This window comes from Fusarium oxysporum, chromosome 3 (genome assembly GCF_000149955.1).
Source record: "Fusarium oxysporum f. sp. lycopersici 4287 chromosome 3, whole genome shotgun sequence".
NCBI lineage: Eukaryota > Fungi > Ascomycota > Sordariomycetes > Hypocreales > Nectriaceae > Fusarium > Fusarium oxysporum.
In genome coordinates, this window is record NC_030988.1 from 3,440,829 (window position 1) to 3,460,065 (window position 19,237).

At 48.3% G+C, this 19,237-nt stretch overlaps 6 protein-coding genes across 6 annotated transcripts; 1 reads left to right on the forward strand and 5 right to left on the reverse strand.

The window, feature by feature from the left end:
* Positions 1-3,190: 3,190 nt before the first annotated feature.
* On the reverse strand, positions 3,191-3,283 carry FOXG_19354 (uncharacterized protein; the record flags this gene model as incomplete). Its single annotated transcript, XM_018399567.1, has 1 exon — positions 3,191-3,283. One exon carries the CDS (start codon positions 3,281-3,283, stop codon positions 3,191-3,193), a length of 93 nt encoding a protein of 30 aa, XP_018242688.1.
* A 3,868-nt stretch (positions 3,284-7,151) lies between these two features.
* On the reverse strand, positions 7,152-9,767 carry FOXG_19355 (uncharacterized protein; the record flags this gene model as incomplete). The annotated part of the gene is made up of 4 exons (XM_018399568.1): positions 7,152-7,931; positions 7,991-8,331; positions 8,385-8,837; positions 9,182-9,767. 4 exons carry the CDS (start codon positions 9,765-9,767, stop codon positions 7,152-7,154), a joined length of 2,160 nt encoding a protein of 719 aa, XP_018242689.1.
* Positions 9,768-13,019: 3,252 nt separating this feature from the next.
* On the reverse strand, positions 13,020-14,066 carry FOXG_19356 (uncharacterized protein; the record flags this gene model as incomplete). The annotated part of the gene is made up of 1 exon (XM_018399569.1): positions 13,020-14,066. The coding sequence occupies one exon, from the start codon at positions 14,064-14,066 to the stop codon at positions 13,020-13,022; it is 1,047 nt and encodes a 348-aa protein (XP_018242690.1).
* Positions 14,067-15,178: 1,112 nt separating this feature from the next.
* FOXG_19357 (uncharacterized protein) lies at positions 15,179-15,535 on the forward strand (the record flags this gene model as incomplete). The annotated part of the gene is made up of 1 exon (XM_018399570.1): positions 15,179-15,535. One exon carries the CDS (start codon positions 15,179-15,181, stop codon positions 15,533-15,535), a length of 357 nt encoding a protein of 118 aa, XP_018242691.1.
* A 622-nt stretch (positions 15,536-16,157) lies between these two features.
* On the reverse strand, positions 16,158-16,649 carry FOXG_06702 (uncharacterized protein; the record flags this gene model as incomplete). Its single annotated transcript, XM_018385368.1, has 1 exon — positions 16,158-16,649. The coding sequence occupies one exon, from the start codon at positions 16,647-16,649 to the stop codon at positions 16,158-16,160; it is 492 nt and encodes a 163-aa protein (XP_018242692.1).
* A 1,861-nt stretch (positions 16,650-18,510) lies between these two features.
* Positions 18,511-18,963, reverse strand: FOXG_19358 (uncharacterized protein; the record flags this gene model as incomplete). Its single annotated transcript, XM_018399571.1, has 3 exons — positions 18,511-18,620; positions 18,702-18,791; positions 18,873-18,963. 3 exons carry the CDS (start codon positions 18,961-18,963, stop codon positions 18,511-18,513), a joined length of 291 nt encoding a protein of 96 aa, XP_018242693.1.
* Positions 18,964-19,237: the final 274 nt, after the last annotated feature.

Genomic DNA, 19,237 nt, shown 5'->3' on the forward strand with positions numbered 1-19,237 from the left:
CTGGAGCAACTTCTTCCTAATAGAGCCCCACCCTCCTTCATATAGATAGAGAACCTAGGTATGGCAAATGGTAAGCTTACAGGCATAAGGGAGGACGCTAATCCCCAGGAAGCTCATCAAGGACTAAGCCATTTTTAGCGACACCATCATAGTGTCGTAATGAGACATTCAGCAACAGCGACATATTGACAAGTGGATTTGATCCCCGCTTTCTCGCTACTGCAGTACTTGGGTAGGGCCTAGAGACCGGCCCACCTTAGCTTGTGGTATCACTCCGCAAGCTCCGTGCCCAAGCACGGGGGGTTCATTGACTGGGAAAAGGGTCTGCTGACAGGGAAAATTAGGGTACCTCAATTTGGCTGCAAAAGCCGCCAAATGAAGGTACCGACTTTCCCTCGGTTAGTAACATAATTCAGACCGGACTAACCCCTCCATCTGCATCTACGGGACAAATGCATCACAACCACAACACCATAATATATCATCAAAATCAGGTATGTTATTCATTCTTTTTCGCAACAACTAAGACATCCTACCTAACTTCAATAGTATCTTTAACTGATATATCATCATCATCTTCTTCTTCTTCTTCTGCTTCTTCTTCTTCTTCAATCTCTTCATCATCTTCACTTTCATCGATCTCCAATTCATCATCATCAACAGACAACGCTTTCTGCTTTCCACGCTGTTTTCTCGAAGGTGAAGCTATCAAATCGACTGCATCTTTGACTATATTAATATTATAGTCAAAAGGAAGAAGGAATGGAGGATTCCAGTAAAAAGGGAAGATCTTAGGTATATGTTCTTGCTGTGCATCTCTTGCTTGCTTGGCCAATAGCTTGGATTCTTTCATCTTTCCGTGCATCTCACGGTGAGCACAATATCTTGTAGCTAGAAGCTCTGTAGACTTGATACAAAGCTCGGATTGAGTTTTGATGAAGAATTCACTGACTGTGAATGGCCTCACTTCCTGTGAGTATGAAGGTTGACTCCTATGTTGTTCAATAGGATGATATTCCTTCAAAGATGACCGTAGTAGCTTCCTTACAGAGAAAAGCCACCGCCGTAGGTATACAGCCTCGTCTCTGACCTCCTTGGCATAATAACGACGAAGCTCTGCATCCTGATTTGCCCGTCTATTATGTTGATCCTTTGCGACACGGAGTCTGGCATCATAAACTGTAATTGGCCCGTAATTTGCTATGATAATAGTTCCTTCGTCCCGTTCTGAACGCCGTAGGCTCTTCTCCTTCAAACGGCGCATCTCCTGAGTAGCTGTGATACCGTTCAAGGCAAGGGTTGTGTGTGCTTTTCGCACTTTTTCGTTAACATGTAACACACTTGGGGTCAGAGGCACGCCTGAGGATATTGAACATTCAATACGAAGGGCCACATAATCTTCGTATTGCTTGATTTGCCGTAGATTAAGCTGAGGTGTATTGATATTGTTCCAGATAACCGTTGGAGGCGTGGAGGGCATCATTGGAATCCCCTCGTTGCGATGAGTATTTTGATGTATATCTCGTGATGATTCGCCAGCTTCTTCTTCATTTGAATCATCGCGAAAGTCACTGCTGTGGTTGGAAGATAACCCAGGTGTGATATAGCCGGGAAGATCACGTTCAGCAACCTCCAAAGATAGGGATGAAAGAGGGTTGACCATTTTGTTGATAACAACGGAGGGATCAACAGGATAGATGCCGGATTTTGCCCACGATGAGATGATAGTACTTTTCTTAGTAGCTTTGCGGCGAATCTCCTGTAAATGAAACATAAAGTCAGCTTTATTGAAGTCCGTAGCACCGTCAGCGATTTCCCTAAGTAAGGCTTCCTGATGCCAATGCTTATATGTACTGAATAATCCAACATCTAATGGCTGAAGTATATGTGTCAGATGAGGAGGGAAGGGATATAAGATAATATTTGCATCTAGAGCTTTCTGATAAAGCTCTTTGGTGAAATGACTTTCACATCCATCATAAAGAATAACTCGAAGATCTGATGTATTTTGAGGCCGGGTAAGTCTCTCAAAGTGGTCAAAGAAGTCCTGTGCCGTGATATCGTCGATATAGCCTTTTGGTGTTGTGACTATCGTAGCCTGCTCGTCTAGGTCATTATCCACCCAACGGGAGGGAATCTGTACGCCGGGCATGATGACAAACGGGGCTATGATTCCTCCTGTTGCAGATATTGACTCCACGATAGTCATACTAATAGTCGTATGTGCATCTGTTAACAGAGGGGAGTCGATATCGAGGAAAGTCCATATCATAATACCGTTCATTAGATATCCTATTATAAAGCCGGTCTCGTCGAAATTCCAGACATTATCGAAGTTGATGTCGTTTCCCTTGACAAATTCTGTCCATTTTGCAAACCACTCTTCGACATTGGCTCGGTCTGCCATAGCTTTGCGATTTGCAGCGAGAGTACGGCTCTTTCTCCTATGAAAGACTTCACGATACCGCCTGAGGAAGCGGCGAGCCCAGAACCTTGAGGCATGAGGCTCACGATGTGTAGCCTTAAGCAGGGAATTCGCATACTGACGAAGTGTGCGTTGTTGTATGTGATGCCCCTGTGTTACTCTCCTCCAACACCAAGCGAGTATAGCTTTCTCTTCTTCCTTGCTGAATAACGTCCTGTTGCCGCCGTTATCTCTCACAGGATGATGGCCGTTGATCCTACTGCGAAGTCTCTTATAGTTGACTTTCCATGCTTGTGCAGCGGCTCTCATAGAGGGATAAACGCCCTCTAGATATAATGCCTTTGCTGCGATAGTGCGTTCTTCAATATTATAGTCCGTGAAGCGGGAAATTCGTGGTAAACCAGTCTCAGGATTGATATATATTTGTTGTGCTGATGGAGCAAGCTCTGGGCTTTCAGATGTCATATTTTTTTTATTAATTGAAGTACTATTGCGATAGTTGTAATTGATTTAATATTTGTTGTTGAGGTGGTGATATTAATAGAGGCTGTGGTGGTGTTGCGGTAGATAAATAATTGTAGGCATCATAGGTGTAGGAAACGGGGACATGCATATAAAGAAGCTACAAAAATTTGGCGGGTTTTGCAGCCAAATTGAGGTACCTAAATTTTTTCCCTGTCAGCAGCCCCTTTTCCCTGTCAGTGCACCCCCCGTGCTTGAGGCACGGATACCGAAGGTAGTAACGAAAGCACGGGGGGGCGATCTCTAGGCCCTACCCAAGTATTGGTAAGGTGTCAAACTCGGAGTGCCATCCATATACCCAAGAATCAAGTTGCAGCCATCTAGGTCTGCGACCATTTTCCTTCCTCAGACGCGTTCTCTCCGTCATTGGCTATACGTTCAACAGCAGTTTCAATATCTTCAGCGCCATCAAGCATATCCAGCCAGGCTGTCTGCACCGTTCCATGCTCAAACAGCAACACAATAACTTGAACTACAGATGCCTGGCTAACATTGGCCCTCGACGTTTTATTTTTTCCAAGCTCGATCAACCCTGCGGGTTCGTCTGACAGTATGCCTAGGTGAAGGCTTATCCCCGAGAAGTCAGCTCGGCTAGATGCTTCCTGGAGAAGTATTTCATCTGCTGCTAATTACGCTTGACAGTAGCTCAAGAGACCGCTTCTCTTTATCTCTTGCGCGTATACTCAGGCGTCCTCATCCCACCAACTAGGTCATTCTCGACGACAGTTAATATACGAAGAAGTAATTTTTTAACAAGCGGCGTTGGACTGTAGCATCAATAAAGTTAATAGCAACATCACCATCGATGGCAAACGTCTGGCGAAATCTATTAGTCGTCAGTTTCGATTAAGTTGGTACATTTCTTACTCGGTTAGACCTTGCCTCCCCATCAGCCCCAGCTCACCAAACAACGGTATGTGGTTTGACTTCATCGAGGATCAATCTTGTTTGGGAAGTATCGTCGACACGTTCCCAATTACGGACCAGCAAGTTCAAATTTCCCTGGTTAGCATTGGCCAGGCTGTTGCTCTGGGAGACCTGGTCCTGTCTCCGAATGAGGTAGTGACGGTCCACGACTTCTTGAGTAGTTTCTGCGCAAGGATCTGAGCAATCTTCCGTGGTCGCCGACGATCAGAACTTGTGGACTTATTTTAGAAGCTGCCAACTTCTCTGGAGGTGTGCCTGTGTGATTGCCGGAGAGTGGTTGATCACTGATATAGGTGAGTCTTTGATAGGGCAAATTGAATGGTCCTGGTCGCTTCAAATAGACGGCGCAGATAACTTCCACATCAAATCTCCACACCAGAGCAGAAGGCATCGAGCAGCTGATGATAAATCATGGAAATCATGCTAACGTGACGATGCGGTGTCAAATAGTGATGCAATGGCAGCTTCACTACGTCATTATGCAGTAATGATCCATAGGATAGTGTGTGTTACTCTCCGGTTGTGAAGTCAGGATTCCCAGATGCTCATTTTCCAACCTTGACTGACAAAGCTGTCGCGCAAATCTCATTGGTTATCATCAGAAATCATCATGCTGTCGGCCAGTAGCACGCGTGCCACCTATTATAGGCCTGACGAAAAAGCAACAAGAATTAAATTGATAAATACGTAAGTGTTAAAATATTAGCGGCCTTTCTGAAGCCTAGCACATATATAGTAGCTTCTCCTATGCTGTTACTATTAACGTATCTTACCACCACTCCGCCCACCCCCCCACACCGCCCATTTGGTGATAGTCTCAACACCACAACAGCTATTGATGATGCGTGCACTTTATTTTGCCAATTATTCATCAAAAAAAGCCAAATTATCAGAATAGCTTCATTTATCATGGATCGTGAATTGAGAATTTCCAGAGCAATTTCTGAGGCCTCTACAAGGGGCGTTCGCGGTGCAGCTAAGTGGGAGACCGTGCCGAGGTCGACTTTAAGGGATCGGATCGGTGGCGCGCAACCGACGCGTTTACAACACCAAAAATACCTCTCGCTGACGCCGCAACAGGAACAGGAACTCATCGACCTTATATTAATACGAGAAAAGTATTCCCAGCCGTTATTAAAGAAGAAGATCCATGAATATGCCCAGCATCTTGCTGAATTGAACGGCTGTGGAAGTCATCTAGGGAAAAATTGGGTAAACCGATTCTTCAAACGGCATAACAGCGTTATGTTGAAGCCATCACGACTTATTTCGGTCGCAAGGAAGAAGTCTGTTACAGAAGAGGGACCGAGGGAGTATTATGAGGGACTCAGGCGTCTTGTTATTGACTTATCAATTGGTACAGCCCGTATGCACAACCTCGACGAGACTGGAGTCCAAGAAGGGGAAACTATAGCCGGCATAGTAGCTGGAACGGTCCTGACGAGCTCGTCAGAGAAGATACAGTCAGACGCTTCCGCTTGGATCTCGATATTAGAGACAATATCTGCTGATGGTCGCCGACTGACCCCAACGGTAATATTTATAGGATTATCGCTATAGGGATAGTATTTTCCAAGGGATATACCGGATTGGAAGTTCACTTGCAGCAAGAAAGGCTGGTCTAATACAGAAATATTACTACGGTAGTTCTACGACATTTATCTGCCCAAGACTCATCCAAAGACCCATCTTCCTGGCGACTATTAGTCCCCAATCAACATAAGACTCATATAAGTCCCGTCTTCATAAAGAAGGCAATGATAAACAAGGTATGGCTTAATTAGCTGCCGTCGCACTCGTCACATATCACTCAACCGCTGGACCTTGGTCTTTTTTCCCCGTTAAAAAGATACTATCGAGAAGAGACAGCTGGAATGGAGACCTACGAAGCGACATCAAATAGACAGAAACACATCTTCGTATAGGCATATAAAATAGCTTCTAAGAAAGCCTTCAGACCAGAGAACATCCGACAGGCGTTTCAAGCATCAGGGATATACCCAGTCGATATTGATCAAGCTATAAAGAGGTTATAGCCCAAAGAGCATCGCAGACCGACTTTTCAGCCTCCCACAACACCACCAATCACGGTTAAAGTCGATCGCGATATCTTTAATACGCCCTCGTCAAGCCGCGATATAGAAAGACTACTCTAACGGGTCGATTGGTTATCAGGGAATGCTAGAAGGGACGTCAGAATGATCCTACGGAAGGCAGGAAAGTCACTGGACTAAAGAGGTGCGTCTATAGTCTTCCAGGAGCAAAAAATCGCCATATAGAAAGCTCAAATAACTAGTATTAAGCCGTTAGGCCGTTGCAAGGTCAATTGGGACCCGAACAAGGCTTTTCCTCATGCTGATAATCTTGTTATAGCGAAGGACCGGTCCGAGATGAACACTTGGAAGTTAAATGACGAAGCCGCGGCGGAAAATCGTCTGCCGAAGCGGAGAAAAAAGCAGTCGGTTGAACAAGAGGTTTTTAGTCAATACCCAAAATCTTAATTGAATTGAAGCTATTTTCATAATTTGAGAATTAATCTACATAATGCGTTAGAACGGAAATGAAGCTATCGCAGGTGGGGCGGTGTGGAGGTGTGGGCGGAGTGGTGGTCAGATACGTTAGCTTGAAGGCTATTCTTCAAGTTTTCAACGTCCTATCTACGGCGGCTGAAGCAACGTCCGCTTTTATAAGACGGGGTGTTTGGTGTTTAGTGTAAGTAGGTTAGTAAGAGTAAGTAGGTGTGATTCTTGCAATCTGGTTTCAGTATTGTGTGTCGAGTCGGCCTGTGGCCATTGCAAAGCGTATAGTTGCATGGACTGCCTGCATGTTTGGCGTCCACTTTGCGTCATCTGATGGTGATTTTCCTCCTAGGTAGAACGAGAGGTTTCCTCTCAATGTCTCCGTGCACTGCAACATTTCAGTCCTATGCGCTGTCCATTTCGTGCATCGAAAGAGAAAGTGCTCTACTGTCTCTATCGCTTGCCCGCATACGCATTGCTGTGACGCTGCTACTCTGCCTGATCCGGAAGAGGTACCCGTTCAGTCTGGCCATGTCTGTCCTAAGCTGTGATAGCACGCTGGTTTCTCTCCTTGATAAGTCATCATAGAGCAGTCGGGTGTACCATGCAGTACCCACCTGCCGTACGTACCCACCTACCGTACAGCAAAAAGAAAATTCCCCCATACAGAATGCTATTTTTCAACCATATGTTGAAAATTCACCAAAAATAAAACCCGTGAAATGATTTTCGAATTTCGTTTTAGAATAAAGTAGATTTTAATATTTTCGCGGTATTTTGACTTCACGCCCTGCGCGTGTGCGTACCACACCTAATTCTTCCTCCTCCGAATTTGAACTCTCAACTTCTTCCATCCCTCCCACCTCGATCACATCCTCAACAGCATCCGCCTCTTCAATTGCTTCGTTTGCCTTGGAAATAGTCTCACCAGTTACCAGAGCTTCTGCCAATGTCATGAATCTTTTATTGGGATTCGGTATCGCCTTCCTCTTCTTGCCTCTGCTCAACCGGCCAACTTCCTCCTCCAGACTGGCTATCCTGGTGCTCAGAGAGGCGATCTTTGACTCTTGGGCTTCAAACCCTTTCGATATCACAGAATAGCGCCTTCTTGTTGACGGGCTCTTGTTCTTCCCCATATCTCGGATGTGGCGGCTGGTCTTTGGCGTATTATCAGAGTCGACTTGCCCGTCTCGGTGGCCGTCCGACCCGGGCGTCGCTTCCTTCTTGTCCGGTTGAATCTCAGGATGTATGAGCGCTTTCCGCCGTGAAATCGGCCAGTTTCCAGTCACTCTCCAGCCTGAGAGTATATTTTTCTTCGTCATACCCACTTCCCTGGCCTTGGCATAGGCCTTGATGAAGTTGACCTTGTCTACCGGCGCAGAATCGGTCAGGCTGGCGAGTTTTTGCAGTTCTTTTCGGTAGGCAGCCTTGGATACATTAAAGACGCCATTATCCAGCGGCTGCAGCCCATGAGAGCAGTGTGCAGGCAGGTAACAGCAATATACGTTGTTCAAAAAGCACGTAGCCATCCACTCATCCTGGATTTTCAGTCAGCGCCGTCAGTGGCATTTCCGATCTAGAACAGGTAGATACTCACAGATACATGGCTTCCATGGCCATCTAATATGATGAGCCTTGCATCAGACTCATCCGCCGGTTGCGTTTGAGGCAGATAGACCTCCTTGAGCCACTCGACTGCGATATGGTTGTCCGTCCAGCCATTATCGGACGTGATATAATACCAGTCGGCGATCCCCCGGAGCTCATCGATAAACCACTGTTGCTGAAGCTCTTTACCTTTGAAGATAATCCCCGGCTTTAGAAGGCGACCATCTGCGGTGACGGCTTCGATAAAGGTAGTCCAAGTGCGGGACTGCGAGCCCTTGAGGAAGGCCTTCCTCCTAGGATCGCTACTGCCAATGACCAAGGAATCCAAGCCTATATTTTTCAGTGGATTAATGAGTTTGGTAGCAAAAATGATCAATACTCACCAAATCCAGCCATGATACCGCCCTCGTCAACATTAACCGTGTTCTCCGGTTTGATCCAGCCATATTCGCTCTCCCGGATATCAAAGTACCAATTGACGGCCATTGGGGTAAAGGAATTGAACCTTGCAGCTTCCTGGCGTTTCCCCACCGTCGTCTTGATATCGTCATGGCGTTTAATGAACCTAGCTAGCCAGTGTATACCGATAGGCCTTTCCCGTCCTTGCTGTCTCAAGAGGGCAGCAACGGTGGCGCGAACTTGGCTGTGAGAAGGTGCATAGCCCAAGGCCTCTTGTCGAAGTATCCAGGTAACCAATCTGGACTCCTCCGACTTGGATAGCAGCTGAGCAGGCTGGGTGACCTCGGATTTTGACGGTAGGCCTCTTAATCGGTCAGAGAGAGTGGTCGGAGGCACGCCGTTCTTCTGGGCGGCCTGGTTCTGGGAGAGGCCATTTTCTGTGACATCTAGTATGGCCTGGATAACATCGTCCTCCGTATAAGATGATTGAGGCATGTTTGAGGTGACCAAGGAAAGATGGGGAAGAGAAAAGTTTGGATGAAGCTTCGAGGAGGCTGGTTGATAAGGGAGGCATTTTGAGACATTTTATATTAGTTCCGTGCGACCACACCGCAAGCGTCGCTGTGGAAGCAAAGTGGAAATATTAAATTCTATGCAATTCTTAATGTAATAGACATTTTCTTATTAAAATATCTTTCATTTTGATAACATACTCTATAAGTGAAATTGGGCATTTTGTATGGGGAAAATCTTTTTTGGTGTACGGTAGGTGGGTACGTACGGCAGGTGGGTACTGCATGGTACTTGCCTGGGAGTGCAGCATCGACCTTCTTTGAAAACCTCCCTACGTTATCTGGTAGCTGTTTCCTAGTACGCTGACTCGATCGGGTTATGTTCAGGGTCGTCGATCGCATTCGGGGAAACTTCCGAGCTGGGACGGCACCGTCTTGGCTTGCACTTCGCGCCTCATTCTTAGCCATTTTCAGGAGCCTGTGTTCAGCACCGATGGGCATCCATACGACAGCTACCACGTTTCCCTTAAGCCTCAATACATTGATAGAATCATATATGCATCCAACATACTCTTGACCCGACTGCTGGCGACGGTTTCGGACCATGAGCACGGCGGCTTTGTTGCTCGCCAACAGTGCCACGCTTCGATACTCAAGGTCGGGTAAGTGTTTCAACGTGTAAGCCATCGCTGCTAGTTGTCCGGAAAATGGGTTCTGCTCCGTCCTCATGCCGAGCGTGAAAGAAAAGCGCTCAAGCTTCGGTCCTCCTCGCACCAAGGCAGGGATCTCGATGACCCGCCGACTCCGACTACCCCATTCCGCGCCGAACTGCTCACTGCAGCACGTACCGCCCATCCTAGGTCTGCTTGCGTTGTCCCCGAACTATCCCCTTCATCCACTATAGTTTGCACCCGTTCTACCCAGGGTGCCAACGTGAAAGGGTTGATCGTTTCTAGTTCTTCCATCGGGATATTACTTATTCTAGCGATGCACGAAACAGCGAGAAGACTCGGTGCTTAACAGAGGGCCAGATCTCTTTCCAGACTACGACGGGTAGTCCGTCCTCGCCAGGTGCTTCCCACGACTTTGCGGCGAAAAGCTGTCGTTCCACCTCCTCCAGAGTAATGTCCGGCATGACGATGGCGGCTTCGCGCTGAGGTCGCTCCTCTTCCTCTTCGATGTGCTCCGGCAATGGGGTAAAAAAGGTGGCCAGCATCTCATCAGCCTGTTCGATGTTGTTGGTTGTGCATGTGCCGTCGGCCCTTGCAAGTTGGGGTACTTTGACAAATGCTGTATCATCTCCAGATTTGAGGTACGTTGCTGCCTTCCAGACGTTGTCGTTGTCAGCTAGAAACTCATTCCAGTGCGTCTTCTTCTGCTGTCTGATGGCATCGTGGTATTGCTTTGCTGCTCCTCTGGCCGTCTCCTCAAGCTCTTGACAATCCCATCCTGCTCGCCTCAATGTTCTAGCGCGATTTCTCCAGTGTGTGTATATGTGCCGGAGTTGCGTGAGGTCTGAGGTCCACCAGCGTTTTGCATAGGGTGACGGCTTAGCTCTGGGTGTCAGAGCGTGAACCGCCTCTAGCGCCACTGTCATAAGCCTGCCAGTCTTCTGCTATACAGTACCTTCCTCCAGGGTAGACTCTAATGCTGCGGCAATTCGAACGTTGATTTCCTTCCATGGTGCGTTCTTGAGCTTGGGGCACCGGGACGGAGACGTCAACTCCGTCTGAATAGCACGATGATCAGATCCGTGCTCTGTACCGTGTATCATACACTTGATAGTCAAAGACGCTAGATCTGCGGAAGCGAGGACCAGGTCGACTGTTGTCTCAAAATCTCCATCATTCTACGTCTTCGTTCCTCTCGGGAGCAGGCTGATAAGGTCAAACTCATTTATAAGATTGATAATCTGATCCGCTTCGCCTTGCCTCGTCAAGGATATGTTGTCTCCTCCCCATAGCTGGTCGTGTCGGTTGAAGTCTCCGACAACTACCCTGTCCACCAGTCTACCAGCTTGTTCTCTTACGTCTGAGATGACCTGGCGCAAAGCGTTGCAAGTGCCTTGTAAAGCTTGGGTGTCTCCTCCTGACACGTAAACCGAAACAACCAGAACCAGCCGCTCAGGGAGTCGCAAGATGGCTGCCGTCATATCTGCTGTCTCAATCGGTGTCTGCTCCGCCTCCACATCCTTGTTTACCCATAACATGCTTCGGATAGGCCATCTGCCCTCTCTCCAAACTGTGGGGACCATCCTAACCCATCTGGAGTGCCCATTGGGACCGTTAGTAGCTTGCCGTCCTTTTGGTGTGCTTGGGGCTCTTGGATCGCTATCACTGTGTATTCTTGTAGTTGTTTATCGTTCATGAGGCTCTCATGTACCGTATCCTGCTTTCTCACATTCAGTTGAATCACCTGCAACGACTTACTCATGCCGCTTGTGGTGAAGTTTCAGGCAATTTCTACTGAATGACTCATGCGGACCGCTGCAGAGAGCACTTGGGTATCTGTGCCTGGCACTCACTGTGATGGTGGCCCTCGGCGGCGCACCTTGCACACACTCGATTCTTACTGCACGAGAATGCCTTGTGACCTAGCTCTTGGCAGTTATAGCATTGTTCCGGTCCAGTGGTCTGCTCAAATACACTCGTTTATGCCGATTCACCTGCGACGAAAAAGTAGCGTTCCTACAGTAGCCTCTTGGCATCGGTACTCTTAGTTAAGTAGACTACATGGGTCCATATGACTTGGGGTTGACCTTCCGGCTCAGCCAGGCTACCATGGCAATCTGGACTTCATTCTCCTGGTTTAAGGTTTCTATTGCTCCGGGGAGGATGTTAAACTCCTAGTCAAAGACGGCCATACGATTCATGCTATCAACTTTGATAGGATATAGTTGATCCCGAAGGACTCTTGCACCTGGAGCTTTCCTGTTTTCGAGGATGGCTTTGATCTTTTGTATTTCTTCTTCGTTCCTACCTAGAATCCTAAGGCGGTTGGCATTCCGTCCATCTCTGGTCACTGCGACGCATCGCCAGTAAGATTGGTCACTCGACTGTCACATCTCCTGCTCCACGGTCTTACGAATCATTGTTGGTGTAACGTCTCCAAGATGGCCTTCAGCAACTCTGGATGTGTCGACTGTGCAGAACACCGGTTCCGGAGTTGCCGATCGGGCTGCAGACGAAGATTGACTGGACATGCTGGTGGATGTCATCCTGGCTGCGTCTGCATACGATTGAACCGACGACCGTGGTGTTTCAGTCTTGTTCAGCATATCTAGCTGTAGTCGAGTCTGCTCCAGCTCGCCGCAAACCTGGGTGAGCTGGTCTAGGACTTGCGATAATTCTTGTGCCATCTGGGCCGTGGCCCTAGCGACTTCCTCGGCCATGCGATCACTGAGCTTGGTGAACTCGAGCTGAAACTCGGCCTTCATCGCTTCGATTTTCTTGTTCAAGTCCTGCTCTAGTAGTTGCTTCAAGCTCTGGACTGCCTCGACCATACCACCAGCTGACTTGGGGACAGCCTGCTTCCGAGCTCGATTCTGTCCCAGAGCTCCCTCACTGGTCTCACCTTCCTCCTGCCATTCCATATCGCCATTTTGCTGCTCCATCTCCAATACCTTCGTCGTCCTGACCCTCTTCCGCTGAGGGTGATGATATCCCCCGCCCGAACCATCCGGATCGTCTCCCATGACGATGATGACGTCTGATGCAGGGTTCGCAACACCAGATATCCACCAAGGGCCTGAATCTCCGCCAGGCAGTCCTCAGGATTTTTGAAAGTGATAAATAGGATGACTAGAAGGTATTTTAAAAAGAAGATCGTTTTTCCCAAATTTAGCTACTACATGGTATACAGCTAGACTACTAACGCAGTTTGTTTCCTGAGGCCGTGAAGATCATGCCTACCCTGCTACAGATTGATTATCATTCTTGACGGTTCCTTGACCCACACTTTGCCTCCTTTTGCTTCAGTAGTTAGCATACGCTCCGGGGAAAGTCTCTTGAACAACCTCCATAGCTAGCCATGCCTAAGAAAACCAAGTATCCGCATCAAAAGCCGTCATCGTTCCCGTAACCTCAACTCTAGTCCAACCGAATGATGTCACACGTGGCTACTGGGTTCTCCACCCACGCAAACTATCAGTTTGCCTCTAGTTCTCCCCTCTTTCAGGCTTGCATAACCCCTGCCAGCATCCTCTAGGTCAAACTCTTCTTCGACCATGGGCCTTACCCTTCTATCTCGGATCCAACCGGCGATCTGTGCGTAATCTTTTGGATTTGCTGTTACCGAGTGGTATTTGAACACACGCTTCCCACCACCCATCCATCTGGGTAACAAATGAATACTCAGAAGAGACTTTAAGGTCTGGTATTGTAGTGGTAAGCCCACACAAACATATCTTCCTTGGGGTTTGAGATAATGACGACACTGCCAGTACAGGTCCGCATTCGTAAAGACTGTGTCGAGTATGAGGTCGAACTGGACTTCACTTTGCTTCAGAACTTCCACTGGACCCTGGGACATGTAGTAAATAGTTTCGTCAGATCCAAGGCCCCGGCAAAAGTCGGCATTGGATGCTGAGCAGATGGTTGTGACGTGAGAACAGCCCAGAGCTTTGGCTATTTGAACTGCAAAGACGCCAACACCTCCGCTACCACCGTTTATGAGGACCCTGTCTCCTCGTCTTACGAACGGCATGAGACATTGTAACGCGGTTGTGCCACAGATGCCGACACATGCTGCTTCTCTGAGGGATACGCCGTCAGGCAAAGCAGCGATTCCGGCTTCCCCCACCACGACATATTCTGCCAAAGTGCCTCCAGTGGGTAATTTAGTTCTACCGAGAACGCGTTGGCCGGGGCTGAAGTTATCAAGCGTGGTGGAAACAATCGTGCCGGAAAAGTCAAGCCCGGGCGTGACGGGCTTAGTGAACAAGATGCTGCCTAGAGGCATTTCGGCCACTTTGTAGTCGAAATGGTTGAGAGATGCGTATGCTACCTTGACGAGTGTGTGACCTTTTGGTAGGCAGTGAGCGGATCTAGGAAGCTTTGCATCCGCGACTATCTTGAGGTTCTTTTCGATGCCACCTTTGATTGAGCGCCATTGCGCAGCTCGCATAGTTTGTGGGAGGGCGATAGTTGACGCCATCTCTGCGGAGTTTGGTGAGAAATCGATTCGTGAAGTTCGTGAACTGCTGAGGTCATAAGGCTATGATCTTGGTGAATTTTGGTTTGGAGGGTAACTTATACGGCACTCTTCTCTCCGCAGATGCCCGGAGATAACATGGTGGTGTCGTGCTGACCAACGCGAGCTAATTGGCGAACACTTGTTCAAGCTGAGGATTAGACTGTGTGTCTCAAGGTGATCTGTTAAGCTTAATTTGTAGAAAATCGTCACAGTTAACACATGGGTGCGTCATCAGTAACAAATGCTTCAACGTTCTTTGCTCGGTGTGGTCTGATTTCTTTTTTTTTTCTTTTTGTTCTTTTTTAATAAACTTGCTGATGACGGGGAAAGTGCGTAACAAAAGTAAAGCTTAGTGAGCCAGACTAAAAAATATTCCTCATAATGATTTAAACAAACCTAAAGCAGATTGGAAGTAAGTGAATAACAAGTGGAAAGGCTGTGGTGGAATTGAGTAGTTGATTGGTATTGGCCCATGGCAAATCCATATTCGTCGACCTGAACGATGAACATGGGATGTGTATTACTTGAGTAGGGCCTACATACCGGCCACCCCGTGCTTTCTTTCACACCGTAGGTGCCCCTCTTTGACAGACTGATCAAAGAATCAATTCGACAATCAATAACATCACCACATTCTGGTTCACACTTGGATACACTCACAAGCTTAGTTGGCTCGCCCCGCCCCGCGGCATGAGTCAACGAGTAATATTGCCCACTTGGCGTAATTTTGTCGCGTCAAGGATAACCTCCCCTGGAATCATCTTCAAGGTGCACAGCGGCCGCCGGACTTTCAGGTGGCCGCGCAAGGCCTCCTAGAACAAGCGTCGGGATGGTTTGCGGCAACATGTAGATTTCTCATATCTTCTCGAGCTTTTAGTTACGGCTCGCCCCCTCAAACACTCTCGCACTTAGTTACGGCGTCTGAACCTGTCACCACTACGCGCTCGGATGTTGCTCGAAGCTCGCTCGATAAGGAGGAATTGCTGAGTTGCATCACAGAACGCCACGAACCAGGCGCAACAATCAGACCAGGCCAGTTGGAGAAGTCAACTCAATCAGGTTTCTCAATCACGATGGCAGTCACCAGAAGCTCTAGGACGCCTTCATCTACATCGTATTCAAAGAAGGTCAAACCTTGCCATGTTCACAATGAGTCGCCTACCAATTCGCCCAAGTCCATCTCGATCGAGCCGAGACCGCCACGATATCCTTTTCACCATCCAGAACGCAGAAGACCTGAGCAAGATGTGACCTTTCACCCTACAGGAGCCAGACCTACCCGATCTTCGAAGAAGCTACCAGCCATACCGACAAACTCTGCTGTTGATCTCAGCCAGCCAGATCACATCGCCACAGGAACTCAGATCGTTCCCAGCATCGCGAGCGACCGTGCAAGCCCACTTGTAAATACCGGGCCAAACGTCCCATAAGAAATCTCAAAAGGTTTAACATGGCATGGACACGTTCCGCCAACAAGACTTTGGACATATGGGAAAGCTGGGGTGCCACCGATAAGGGGTTGCCAAAGAAGATGAAGCGCAACGCTGCTCTTGTGACCGCAACCATTCAGACTTCCCATTATTTTATTAAGCATTTTGAAGATGTGGGAGGAGATAATACACCAAAGCTGTACAAGCACGAGACCATTCAGCGGCTAAATGAGAGTGTATTAAGGTGGCCACCGAGGCTTCCGATAGTATGATGATTCATAATTTGGGTGCTGGGTCATGTATTTTAGGGAATTTACGTACTGAAATGCGATTTGTGTGTTGTCAGATAACCAACCGGCAGCAAGAACAGGTGATTACGATAATGCCTAATCGAAAGACTCGCCTCGTGGAACTAAGAGGTTATCGGATTACTCTGTCAATTCTCAAACATTGCAAGTCTGCACTCACTCAGTTCCAAATCCAAGCCTCTAACGGTCCTCCAGAGGTCTTCCTGAAGCTGTGATCATTAGAGCTCTACAATATGAGGGCAGGAAGGTTTCAATTCTCAGTTAACCAAAGATTCCTAAATACATGAAGTGACCGTAAATGAATAGTCAGTAAGTTAATTATTGTATATGATTTGATTGTAGGTCGAGAAATGATTGACTGAAAACGTCCAGGTTCCGTCCTCCTCATTGTAACTCTCAAATCTCGTTCCCTCAACGCTTTTCAGGCGCTCAATATGGTTCGCCACTTGACGCTTGGCCTCTTCCTCCGACAGACCTTTTCCTTTTGTCTTCTTTCGAGGCCACGAATTTTCCAAGGAAATTGAAGCAGGGACATTAAAGCCCTCACCAGGAGGGGGCTTGAGTCCAAAGGAGTCGGGGTAGACCGTTGCTGATCGACTTTCAAGTATGACAAGACCACCGAGCAAACTCTCAAGATCAATGCCCGTAAAGTCAATTGGATGTTTGAAGCGAATGACACCAACGTTCTCCCGGCCAATGATCAAGTCTGTCACCCTTTTGCGCTGATCTTTGTTCATAGCAAGAATATCTTCCTTTGAAGGTAGTATCCAGTACTCCCCGGCGGGAATTGGCTGCCGTACTTTCATCGTTTTGTTTTGTTCCACATCCACTCCGTGGTCTGATATTACCAGAGCGTTACCTGGACTGGGTGGACTACTAGCTTGTTCGCTGCTCTCAGTTGTAGTGCCTGGCGCTTTGATCTTTGCCCCTCCTTCCCTACCGGGGTCGACAAGGTCAGTTGATGCCGTTGTGCCGATACTCTCTTTTTGACCCCTGCGCTTGGAAGAACTCACGAATAGATCTCGACCTCGGTCTTGGTTAATTTCGAGTGTCTTTAACTGCTTGGAGATCTGTGAGAGGGATTTCTCGACTGTGCTCAAGCCCTTTCTATGGCCGCCGGTTGATATTGTGTCTTCACTGGTGCGACGTTGGTCAGAGCCGCCTCTAGACGGGCTCCTGATCAGTTCATCGCCTAGATCTGGGGGACGCATCCAGTCGGAGCTCAGAGGTCTTTTTTTGACTGGGTATGACGCGGGATACAACCCGTGACGAAAGCCGGACTTAGGAGAGCCTTGGGGCACATGACGAGGTGCGAATATAGGGCTTCTAAAAGAAAATCCAGCTGGTACGGATTGACTTCTGAGTTTACCCTTGCTTGCCCGCCGCACGGCCAGCGGGCCTTGGTCCTGCTGTTGCTGTTTCTCCTCTGTCGTCAAGAATAACCAAGGTGGTCCGTAGGCAGTAATTTCGTCAATTTTCGCGACCAACTGTGGTTGAATGGTTGCGCGAGTAGCATCTTGTAAGGGTTGCTGAATGAGCCTTGTGTCACTGGAAGGCCTTCTAGGAACCTGGTAATAAGGAGAGCTAGTCTGTCCATACTGAGTCTGTTGACCAAATGATTGAGGAACTTGAACTCGACTAACTGGCATCTCTGTGCTAGGGAGTTGTGTTGCCAGCTGCCCAGGCTGAGTAGTTGCGTACCTCTCAGTAACCCAAGGTCTTTGACTTGTGCTTGAGGGCCCTGAAAGAGCGGATACTTGGGTAGCCGCAGAAGCAAATGGATTAGGAGCAGTGCTCAAATCTGTCCTAAAGGTAGATCCCGTAGGCGGCTGGCTACTGCTTGGCTTTTTTGCTTCAGCAAAAGACGTCGATCCTTGTGCTTGTTGTTGACCCTGGGCCTGGAAAATGGAAGGACCCGACCACGAAGTGCAACTCTCTTTTGGAGCACTAGCATAACAGGGTCGAGCAAAACCGAATCCCGGGCTTCCAGAAACTCCGAAATCTCTTTGGCTGCTTGTTAGCCTTTGAAAACCGTGGGGTTGAGTCCCAAACACATTTGGACCCTGAGACTTTTGACCCCAGACGAAGGTTTCGCCGGCCTTAGCCTGTCCAAAGGGCGAAGTGGTGGTAGGAACGGATCCAAAGCCAGTTGCACCAGTTGGTTTGGCTCCAAAACCAGTGCCAAACGCCCCCTGTTGGGAGCCCATTCCAAAAACCTGAGGTGGACCAGAAGCACTTCTCTGCATTGATGTACCATAACCAGTTCCAAAGCTTGGGCCACCGAACCCAAATGATGAACCGTAACGGTGACCGAGGGCATAATCTGCAAGCCTCAGCTCTTCTTGGGAGGAGTTTTGGTATGGACCTTGGAAGCAAAGATTTTGATACGAACACTTCTGCCGGCTGCCCAGCTCACTTTCCACAAATGGAGAGAACAGTTGCTTCGAGGTATCCGGCACAGGCTTGCCCCAGGCCCAACCCCCAAAGGGCTGGCTCGGAGCCCCAAACGCGGACATGGTTGGGGCCCTAAATCCTGTCGGAGCGTTTGAACCGAACTGAGTCGTCTTTGGGCTCATACTTGTACCGAAGTCCGTTTCCATGGCGCTTGAACCAAAGGACTTGACCCCAAATCCAGTCGAACCAAAAGTATTAGTGGCAGTGCCTCTGCTAGTGGCAAAGATTCCTGGCGTACTGGTAGTAGTTGTCACGGGTGGGAATGCGGCCGCCGAGCTCGTCGACCGGGTCCCGAAGGAAGTGGCGGGATCTGATAATGGGGCCTTAGTATTATAAATTCTGAAACAGGAGGTTTCTCTATCGTAGTTTGCACCATACGACAGATAGCGTTGAAAGGGTCTTACTGCCAGAAGTTTCATAAGACGATCTGATTGTGGCATCAAAAGATCCAGTAGAAGATGGCGCACCGGAACCAAGAGTCCAGCCACCGGGACCTATGATCCGTCAATTACTGAAGCAACAAAGGTGTTGCTGCTCTACGAAAGGGAGAGTAAGCTCGCAGGATGATGTCTTACGGTTAGAGTCGGAGATGTTCGACCCGAATGCGCCAAAGCCGGCCGGGCGCTGTTGCGATAACCCGAAAGGCTTCTCACCAAATCCAGACATTTCGAAAAGTGGATTGCATTCACCGTCGTAAGAAGTGGCTTGAACTTATGTTTGAACCAACTGAAAAATTGAAGGGGCATGTCCCTCAAACATAAAATCACAACTATGATCTGACGCTCGCAGATGGAGCAAAAGAAGCTCTTGAGATCCGTTTAGAAATGCAGCCATGATCTGATGTTTGGACCTAGGTTGCGCTATTACCTCCCGTTGACAGTGTGCTGGCCTAAGATTGGTGCCACAGCCTCCGGGCTTATGTCACATGTATCCAACAATT